General features: G+C 60.2%; 1 protein-coding gene across 2 annotated transcripts; it reads left to right on the forward strand.

Annotated features, from left to right (window-relative positions):
• Window positions 1-300: 300 nt before the first annotated feature.
• MRGPRF (MAS related GPR family member F) lies at window positions 301-9,922 on the forward strand. Of its 2 annotated transcripts, none has more exons than XM_081532897.1 (3): window positions 301-550; window positions 3,599-3,711; window positions 8,094-9,922. In XM_081532897.1, exons 2-3 carry the CDS (start codon window positions 3,664-3,666, stop codon window positions 9,075-9,077), a joined length of 1,032 nt encoding a protein of 343 aa, XP_081389023.1. In that variant the 5' UTR covers window positions 301-550; window positions 3,599-3,663; the 3' UTR covers window positions 9,078-9,922. The 2 variants fall into 2 exon arrangements, with proteins under 2 accessions (XP_081389023.1, XP_081389024.1); XM_081532898.1 differs by lacking the exon at window positions 301-550 and adding an exon at window positions 955-1,135.
• The last annotated feature ends 452 nt before the right edge of the window (window positions 9,923-10,374 follow it).

The following is a 10,374-nucleotide window of genomic DNA, read 5'->3' on the forward strand; positions in this document are numbered from 1 at the left end:
TCCGCCTCCCACCCCCACCCGCAGGCCTGCACGCGCAGAGATGCCCAGGGAGGGGCCAGGGGAAGCCACCGGGCAAGCGGAGAGCCTGGTGCTCCCTCTCCGCCTCCAGCGGGCAGCCCCTCGGAGCTGCAGATTCACAGCTGGACTCGGGCCGCAGTGCTCGGGCCAACGTGACGTCACCAGGCTGCGAGCTGAGTTCCCAGTGGGGCTCGGGAGGGTTGGGGATGGGGGGGTCCGGAGCGGGGCATTCCTTCCCAAAGCCTCATCCCGGCTCAGCCCCTCCCCCTCTTCCCCGTCCCCGCCCCCTCCTGCCGGGCCTGGAATTGGGTTTGGGGCGGGTTACACTTCCAAAGCCGTCTCCTCCAGCAGGCAGGCAGGCAGGCAGTTAGGCAGGCGAGGCTCTCTTGCAAGCCGAGCTCCCGTTTCCTGAGCCTCCGGGCAGTGCCGTGTGCCGGCCTGCCCGCCCCGGTGGTCCAGGACCAGAGGTGGGCATCGCGGGAGGAGCCCTCTGCCAAGGGGAGGCCTCCAAGGATCAGACCCGAAGCTGCAGGTAGCGCCACACGCCCGGGGCCCAGGGGAGGGCATCTCGGGAGCCGGGGCTTCAGGGTGAAGGCCTGGGCAGGGAAAGGGAGAGAGGTGGGCACCTTCGAGGCTGGCAGCCACTGGAAATCACATGGCCCCAAGCAGGAGACCCCCAGAGCAGTGCTGTCAGCACCCGAGGCCCCAGGAGTTCCGAGGACACGGGACCACTTGAGAGTCCCCGTCTTGTGCAGCAGGCCCTGGCAACCTGACCCTCAAGCCGTCCACCGGCTGCTTCCAGCTCCTGCTCTGTCCTCCGGCCGGGGAGGGGGGGCTCCCCCTCCCCCCTCCCCTACTCTCGCCAGTCGCCAGCCATCCAAGCGAGTTTTCTGGAAGGGCAGAAAGGGGAACACCCAGCAGGCAGCATCCCACTGCTGTCACGCAAGCAGACTGTGCTTCCGGCAGCTCGGAGTCGGCCCTGGGGTGGACGGTGAGGGATAAGCCACTGAGAAGGAGACTATTCAGCCACGGAGGCTGGGCGGCTGCATCCCACCTTCTCCCAGGCGGGCGGTGCCTGGTGGGGTGTTGACATTGGGCGAAGCTGTCTGTTCCTGAGGTATTCCAAAAGGTCTCCCCCGTGTCGGGGGGGGGGGGGACAGCCGCAAGCCCACCCCACAGCCGGCTGTCTCTGGACCCAGCCAGGTGGCAGCCCCCAGACAAGGAGATAAGGGGCTGGGAAGACAGACGGCAGAACTGGAGGCTGCTGGCTCCCACCAAGCCAGGCCTCCTGGAGTAAAGCCCTGCCTGGTCGGCAGGGCCGGGCTCAGCGCCCCGGGCATGGTGGGTGGAAGTGAGAGATGAGGGGCTTCCTGAGGCCCCGGAGGCAGACAGGTGGCTGGAGGCCCATCCCTGGGCTCCCGCTTTGAGGGGTGGCTGGAGGCCCATCCCTGGGCTCCCGCTTTGAGGGGAGGGTCCGCAGTGAGCTGAACTGGAAGATTTTCTTTTGTCTGCTTTAGCCCAAGCTAGTCCTGTCATAGGCCAGATCCCAGCATGAGGAGCACACGCACTCACACGCATCCCTCACACATGTCACACACATGTCCTTCTACGGCCCACGTGGGGTTCACCTCGGCTCTCAGGTCCCTCCGTACGAGTGCAATAGCTTTTCCGATGGCCCACGGCAGGGCGGCGAGGGCTCAGACACACACAGCGACAGCCACCCCTCGAGTCAACACTCCGTGCCCAGCCCCACGCGGGCAGGTCCCAGCCAGCAATCCTGGGGGCATCTGTGTCCTGGGGGGGGGGGGGTGTCTAGCCTGGCCGGAGGAGAGCAGGGGAGGCCCTCCAAGTCAGGACATAGAGTCTGGGGCTCCGGCGTCTGGGTGGTGTGGGTCTGGAAGGAGCAGAAAAGTAGGGAAGGTGGAGGAGGAAGAGGATGGAAGGGCACGTACTCGGCGGGAAGACGGGCTGAGGCCGGCAGTTTGAGGGCTGCAGGCACCCGGAGAGTTTCAACAAGTCCGAGCGTGTGAAGGAGCTTGAGATCTGTCCGTGGCAACGGGGACAGGGGTCCAGCGAGAGTCAGGACCGCCACGGGGGCGGGGATGGGGCACACAGTTATACGCACGCCTGTGACCCCTCCCCTGCCCCGCTCCTTCGCTATCTGCAGACCCACACTGCTCAGGCCTCACGAGCTGGCTCACGCAGAAGGGCTCCCACCCCGCGCGCAGCCATCGGCCGCAACCCCCGCCGTCCGCGCCGGCCCCGCCGGTGGCCCCTCCAGGCGATGCCGCGCCCGGGGCTCCGGGAGGCTGTTGGTTAAAGAGGGCGGGCGGCTCGCGAGAACCGCCTCTCCGCGCAGCCAATGACCGGTGCCCCTCCGGGCCCGCCCTCCCGGCCCGGGGTGGAGGGGCGCGTGGCGGCTTCGACTGGCAGCGGCTGCAGGGTTGGAATTCCGGGGGAGTCAGGAGGAGGAGGAGGGGCCCAGCGCCCCGACGCCCGGCTGGGCCCCCCTCAAGGCCCCTCCTCAACTCACAGCCTCAGTTTCCCGCCTGCACGGTGGAAGGGATGGGTGCTTGCCAAGTTGGGGCTGGGCTCAAGTTGGGGACCGCGGTCAATTCGAGTGAACTCGTGGCAAGCCCACCGATGAGCTCTGCCCGGCCAGGATGGACAAGTCTCAGGCCACCCCTCGATTCTCCCAGCCGCCCCCTCACCCCAACCTGAAGTCCTGGCCAAGTCCAGCTGCTCTTCCTCCAACCTGGAGCTAGGGCCACCATAGCGACTTCAGGGCTGCCCCTCCAGCCTCCCTGCCTCTTCAACCCGTCTAGGCTCTGCAGACACAAATCTGCAAAGCCATAGTGTCCCCCCTCAACCCCCTCGCCCCAGGGAGCTGACCTCACCTCCCTGCCCTCATCACAGGGGAGTGACTACACCTGCCTCCTCGCTGGTACCCAGGACCAGACAGGAGGACAGGTGTCCGCGAGCAGGCTCGCACTGACCCGGGGTTGACGGTGGGTGATGACAGCGATGCTGATGCTGTCCTGCCTTCCAGGCACATGTACGGGAAAGACCAGACACCTTAGAGTGTGACAAACACAAGGCCCAGGGGAAAGCCTCCTCCTCCAGGAAGTCTTCCTGCCAGAAATGATCTTTTGTCTCCCACGCTCCCTTCTTGGACTAACTGCCCAGAACCCCTGTCCCACCCCTGGCTGGACACAAGGGTGGTGCCCAAGAAATGTGTTCAGGTGAACAAAGGTATCCCCAGAGGCCGTCTGGCTCCAGAAATGTCAGACAGAGCTGGGAAGGAGAAGGACTTCTTCCCCAGGAGGTGTCACTAGGGTATCAGCAGGGGGGTGAATGGGACCCCTTCCCCCCGAGGAAGGAGGGGTTCGGTGCACACGGATGCCACCCACTCTGGACTCAGCAGGAAGCTCCATGCCTCCCACAAGGCTGTGCCTCTAGGGAATCAGGAGATGGCTCATGAAACTGCCCTCCAAGGGGACAGCCCTACGGGCCTGGGGAGGGGTCTGCCCAGGCATGGAGGACACCGCCCCCCTGATGCGACCCTTTCTGCCATGCCCAGTGGGTTGTGCAGGCCGGTGAGCTGTGAGCAGAGCCCTGAGGAACGTGGACTGTCCAGGCCTGGAGATGGCTGGAAACTGCTCCTGGGAGGCCCACCCCACCAACTGGAACAAGGCAAGTGCCTCCATCAGCTCCGTACAGAGGGGGCTCCTCCACCGGGGTCTGCGGGATGGGTGTGATGGGAGGGGCACACTGCCCCGGTATGTCCTGCTCACACACACTCTGCCACCCAGAACCCATCCTCTAGCTTGGGACAGACAGGCAGGCAGCAGGGCCCCTCTGGCTGTGTGGCCTGGCACTGCTTACCGGGCTCCTCAGATCCCCAGTGCCTTCATACTGGACACCCTCAAATCCTGCCCTATGTCACCAACCTCCAGAGGTCTCCTTCTCTCTTCCCTGTGGAGATGGGGCGGTCAGCTATTTCCCACGGCTAGGCCCTGCCAGGAGGCCCTGTAAGGCTGGCTCCAAAGGGGCCCAGATGTCACATGCTCCCTAGGACTCTGGCCCACCCTGCCATTGTCACCCAGGGTCTGGCCACCACGGCTTACCTCCCACCTGCAGGCACCAGCCGTGGCTGAGACTTTGACAATCCATCAGGCTGACCCACCCCTTCTGCCCTTGCCCCTCCAGTTCCTACTTCTCTGAGCCCCTTGGAAACTCTGGAGTTCCTTTCTGAATCCTGGGCAAAACACTCTCAAGTTGGAAGGACCTCTTGAGTTTAGCGGGTACAACGTTTGAGGAAACCAAGGCTCACACCAGTGTAGTGACTCAACTGGGGTGAGTCCCGAGGCGCGGCAGAGCCCGGACTCCTGCCCGGGACCTGAGCCCTAGCCCCAGGCACCTCCCCACCACGCCTTCAGCCCGTTCCTGCCTCTGATGGTGACCGCTGTGGGATGGCCGCCACGGGAAGCAGAGATGGGACCAGCTCGGGAGTCTCCAGAAACCCCCAGAGAAGAGGCAGAGCCCAGGGAGGGGACCAGGCTCCAGGCAGGCATTTTACAAGGTGGTACGTGGCTGTGATGGCAGCTCACGCCCAGTGACTCACTGGCCCTCCCGCTCTGACTCTGGGGAGAGGATTGCAGATATTTTCCAGCCTGAGAGAGGCTCTGAGTGATCTGGTCTGTCAGCTGCAGCCACTGCTGCCTGGTTCCCTTGGGCGCAGAGCTGGTTCTTCAGGGACTCCTTTAGTCACTGCTCTTATAGATTGCTCGTAGATTACTGGTCTTGTAGATTACGCCTCTCCTCCCCAGCTAAGAGGAGGTTCTTAGGAGGCCACTCTGTGGCCTGTAGTGGTCAGAACTACCAACAGGAAAGGCTGAGATTAGAGCAAGCTAAGGCATTTGAGGGCTTCGCGTGTGGTGCAATGGTAAAGAATCTGCCGGCCAATACAAGAGCTGCAGGTTTGATCCCTGGGTCGGGAAGATCCCTTGGAGGAGGAAATGGCAACCCACTCTAGTATTCTTGCCTGGAAAATCTCATAGACAGAGGAGACATGGTGGGCTGCAGTCCATGGGGTCGCAAAGAGTCAGACATGACTGAGCAAACGCACAGCACGAGGGGTTTGAGAGCCGACAGACAGACAGATGTGCACATACATCAGTAAATGTATTTAGAGAATGCTGGATAGTGGCTAGGACCCCCATGCCCTGAGCTCACGGGGTCAGCCCAGAGTTTACCAGCACCCTCCAGTCCCTGATTACAGATGCCCCTTGACCAGAGCCAGCCCAAAAGTGCTCTCCCTTTGTTATGGGGTGTCAGGCCCAGAAAGCCATCTTTCAGGACCCAGCTTTCTGCCAGAGCTGGGGGGCCATCCGGAAAGCAGCAGAGTGGGCTTGATCTGACAACCTTCTGGTTTTTTTGTTTGTTTGTTTTGCTTTGTTTTGGAGGGAGAGTCATGAGCAGTGATACCCAGCAGGCGTTTAGAGGGAGGCAAGGTTCAGGCTCTGTGGGAAAGAGCGCTGGGATGGATTAGTGATGTCTGCCGGGGTATGGCAAGGGGAGTGACGGTGTTCTGGGCAGACTCGGCCGCTTGGGACGAAAGGTCAAAATCGATAGCCTGAGAATAGAATCCAGCTTCTAAAGACGTGCTGTGCTTGGCCCACACAGTGTTGTTTTTAGATGTGGATGTTTAAAGATAGGGGTAGTTTACATTAGGGCTTCCTAGATGGCTCAGTGCTAAAGAATCCACCTGCCAGTGCAGGAGACACAACAGATACGGGTTGGATCCCTGGGGTCAGGAAGATCCCCTGGAGAAGGAAATGGCAACCCACTCCAGCATTCTTGCCTGGAGAATGCCGTGGACAGAGGAGCCTGGGAGGCTGGAGTCCATGGGGTCACAAAGAGTCGGACATGACTGAGTGACTGAGCTCACACACACAGTTTACAGTCTCGAGTTCTGACTTCTCTGGGGAGTGAGGGAAAGATGATCCATCGTGCAGCCCGCCAGCCCCCACTGGAGCCTCCCGGCTGGAGCAGGGCGGCTGCCCACTTGCTCAGGACAGGTGCCCTCCAGTTTGCCACCGTCCCCACCTCCCGCCACTCACCGGTTTCTTGCACCTGGCCCACCTTCATGCATTTCTACGCCAGCCCAGACCCTGCAGCCAAGACTGACATTTAGCCAGATGGACTCACACAGCCAGACCAAGTGTCAAACCACCGAAGCGCTCCCCCACAGCTCTATAAATAGCCACTGCCTCCAGCATCTCCCCCTCTAGGGACCCCCTGGCCAGACCCAGTTCCCTCATGATCCAGAAAACCAAAGGGTCACCCAGACCCAGCAGGGGACCGCCCTGATTCCCCAGGTCTCTCGGATCCTACTGTGGGTCAAGGTTCACTTTTGTTTTGGTAACTTGCAAGTGATTTTGCTCTTTTAAATAAATGCTTTCATGTTTTAGTATGAAAAAGTGCAAGTTTTGTAAATTTGCATAAACCTTTATCGACTCTGTTAGCCTGTTGTCACTGGTACTTTCTATCTAGTATCTTTTTTAAAACCTTTTATTTTGTATTGGGGTATAGCCACAAACTAATGTTGTGATAGTTTCAGGTGAACAGCAGAAAGGATTCAGCTGTACATATACACATACATATGCATATACACATACAAGTATCTGTTCTCCCCCAAACTCCCCTCTCATCCAGGCTGCCACGTAACATTGAGCAGAGTTCCATGCGCTATATTGTTGGTTATACATTTTAAATATAGCAGTGTGTACATGTCCATGCCAAACTCCCTAACTATCCCTTCTCTCCCAGCAACCATTAGTTCATTCTCGAAGTCTGGGAGTCTCTTTCTGCTTTATAAGTGCATTGAAGATACTTTCCTTCCTAAAACTATTTGAAAGTAAATTACAGGGACTTCCCTGGTGATCCAGTGGCTAAGACTTTGGAGTCTCTCAGTGCAGGGAGCCCAGGTTCGATCCCTGGTCAGGGAACTAGATCCTACATGCTGCAATTAAGAGATCATATGTCACAGTTAAAGACGCCGTATGCCACAAGGAAGAGTGGAGATCCTATGCGCCACAACTAAGACTCAGCACAGCCAAATAAATATTTTAAAAGTTTTTAAAAAGAAAATAAATTTTAGACTCCAATGCTCTTTGCCCCCAAACAGCCTGTATCTTCTTAAGATCAAGAACCCTCCCATGCAGCTACAGTGCATTTTCTGTACTGCATTTTCAGTGCATTACTGTTCAGAAAGTGCAATATGGGTCCAATACCATTATCTGGAGATGGTTCATATTCACACTTCCCCAGTCATTCCCGTAATGGCCTCCATAGCGATGGCTAGACCCACGATACAATCCAGGCTTACAGCCCTGCCATGATTGGTCATGCCTCTTTAGTTTCCTTCAGTGTAGAAAGGCTCCTCAGTTTTCTTGCACAATATGGACGTTTTCTGGGCAGTGGGATGTCAGGTCCCTTGATGAGGAACTGCTTATTTTCACTGTTTTCACTATCACTCCGGTAGGCTGCCAGCCCCAGACCCTGGGGCACAGAGTGGTAGCACTCTATGAGATCAGGAGTGTCTTCTGCTCCAGTTGGAGCCAATTAGTTGCTCCAAAGCCAAGTCTGTCATCAGGACCGACAGACCTGGAAGCAGGGTTTTGGGGTGGAGCCTAGCACACCTGGTGGCAGGTGCCGGTTTGGGGGTGGAGCCTAGCATACCTACATGCAGGTGCAGGTTTGGGGGTGGAGCCTGCATGCATGCATGCTTAGTTGCTCACTCGTGTCTGACTCTTTGCTACCCCATGAACTATAGCCCGCCAGGCTCGTCTGTCCATGGGATTTCCCAAGCAAGAATACTGGAGTGGGTTGCCATTTCCTTCTCTAGGAAACCTTCCCCACCCAGGGCTCAAACCTGGGTCTCCTGCATTGAAAGCAGATCCTGAGCCAGCAGGAAGCCCTGGGGGTGGAGCCTAGCATACCTGGATGCCGGTGCGGGTTTGGGGGTGGAGACCAGCCAGCATCACTGCATCTCCCCCTCCACACCTGCACAGATGTGTCCCGGCGTGAGCGAGGCCCCCGAGCTCTACAGCCGTGGCTTCCTAACCATCGAGCAGATCACCATGCTGCCGCCGCCGGCCGTCATGAACTACATCTTCCTGCTCCTCTGTCTGTGCGGCCTGGTGGGCAACGGGCTGGTCCTCTGGTTTTTCGGTTTCTCCATCAAGAGGAGCCCCTTCTCCATCTACTTCCTGCACTTGGCCAGCGCGGACGTCGGCTATCTCTTTAGTAAGGCCGTGTTCTCCGTTCTGAACACGGGGGGCTTCCTGGGCCCCTTTGCTGACTACGTCCGCGCCGTGTCCCGGATCCTGGGGCTCTGCATGGTCCTCACCAGTGTGAGCCTCCTGCCAGCCATCAGCTCAGAGCGCTGCCTGTCAGTCATCTTTCCCACCTGGTACTGGCGCCGTCGGCCCAAGCGCCTGTCAGCCGTGGTGTGCTCCCTGCTCTGGGCCCTGTCACTGCTGGTCACCTGCGTCCACAACTACTTCTGCGTGTTCCTGGGCCGCCAGGCGTCCGGGGCAGGCTGCAGGCACATGGACGCCTTCCTGGGCATCCTGCTTTTCCTGGTCTTCTGCCCGCTCATGGTGCTGCCCTGCCTGGCGCTCATCCTGCACGTGGAGTGCCGGGCCCGGCGGCGCCAGCGCTCAGCCAAGCTCAACCACGTCATCCTGGCCGTGGTCTCGGTGTTCCTCGTGTCCTCCATCTACCTGGGCATCGACTGGTTCCTCTTCTGGGTCTTCCAGATCCCAGCGCCCTTCCCCGAGTACGTCACCGACCTGTGCCTCTGCATCAACAGCTGCGCCAAGCCCGTGGTCTACTTCCTGGCCGGCAGGGACAAGTCGCAGCGCCTGTGGGAGCCTCTCAGGGTGGTCTTCCAGCGGGCCCTGCGGGACGGGGCCGAGCCGGGGGAGGTGGGAGGCGGCACGCCCAACACAGTCACCCTGGAGATGCAGTGTCCCTCAGGGAACGCCTCCTGAGAGGCCGGGTGCCTGCAGGCGAGGTGGGGCCCACATAACCTCCAAAGACCCTTGACAGAGGGACATGAGCTGGCAGCAGCCCTGGGGTCCAAGCACAGGGAGAGAAAGCTGCTCCCGCCTGCAAGCCGCCTTCTCCCAGGGCACAGGCTCCCCTGGGGAGGGGGGCAGCTAGACAGACAGCCCCCCGTGACCCTGCCAGGCTCCCCCCAAGCCACCCTGCTCCTTCCCTGAGCTGCAGTACAGAAGTCGCCCCCAGGCTGTGGGCCAGGTGTGGGGCTCCTGGCCCCAGGGTGGTCAGGAAGGGAGAGGAGGGCATCACCCAGCCCTGTCCACCTCCTGCCCGTGAGTCAGCCCTCCCGGAGAAGGACTCGGCCAGCACCATCGCCCGTCGGGCCCGCAGCTTCCTCCTGCCGTGAGGACACCTCCTGGCTCGGTTCCGTCCTCTTAAGGTGACCTTGTGAGCAGACAGCCATGAAAGGGCGCTGCAGGGAAAAGCTGCCCCTTAACCACCTTGGGGTCCAGTCTTTCTGCAGATGACGTTCCTGCCTCTGGGGAGCCCTTGGGCAGCCCAAACCGCGGGGCTTCTGTCCCGGCGAGTGGCTGGACGCAGAAAGGAGCCGCAGCCGGCTTGGGTGACTCACTGTCTTTTCTGACTCCGTGCCGGCTGGTGCGTCCGAGCCGCCGCCTGCCGGGTCCGCAGGGCTCCGGTGGGCCGTCTGAAAGTGAGCGCTGGCTCTCCCTGGCCACCCCAGCCCACCTGCAAGCACGGTGGCCCAGCTTGGTCAACGGAGGTTTTATGAAAGACAGTAAATGTGTATCAATAAACGTTTTCTATCTTGCACTGAGGAAGACTTCCTGCCCTCTGTCCTGTCTATGGGCTTGTGCCCACACTGAGGACCCCATGGGCATCCGAGGCCCAGGTGGGCTGCCCTTCGGCGCTCCCCTCCCCGCGCAGCCTGCTCCGTACCCCAGGTCTCATGCCCCGGCTCCTGGCGGGCCTGTCTACACCCCCAGTTGCTCCCTCTCCGGGGATGGTGTCCACTCCTCTGCTGGGGGGAGTGTGGTCCCCACTCTACCTTCTGTTAGCTAACCCCAGTGCCCTTTCCACCCACACACGGCCCCCCTGTTCCCTCTGGAAACTTAGGTTCCATCACACCTCCTGAGTTCCAGGCTCTGTGCTGGCTGATACCGCCCGGCCCGGGAAGAACACAGTGTGTCCACGCAGAGCCCCCGACCCCGCACCCCGGAGGCCGCTGCATCTTCTGCTGTATGCCCCTCCCACCTTCCAGAAATCTCT

Source organism: Giraffa tippelskirchi, chromosome 10 (genome assembly GCF_054371585.1).
Source record: "Giraffa tippelskirchi isolate mGirTip1 chromosome 10, T2T-mGirTip1v1.2.pri, whole genome shotgun sequence".
Classification (NCBI taxonomy): domain Eukaryota; kingdom Metazoa; phylum Chordata; class Mammalia; order Artiodactyla; family Giraffidae; genus Giraffa; species Giraffa tippelskirchi.

What these genes read in the sequence shown, in the direction of transcription:
- MRGPRF (XM_081532897.1), top strand. Translation starts at nt 3,664, where the DNA reads ATGGCTGGAAACTGCTCCTGGGAGGCCCACCCCACCAACTGGAACAAG. An exon ending in ACCCCACCAACTGGAACAAG is followed by an intron (nt 3,712 to 8,093) that starts GCAAGTGCCTCC and finishes ACACCTGCACAG; the next exon opens with ATGTGTCCCGGCGTGAGCGA.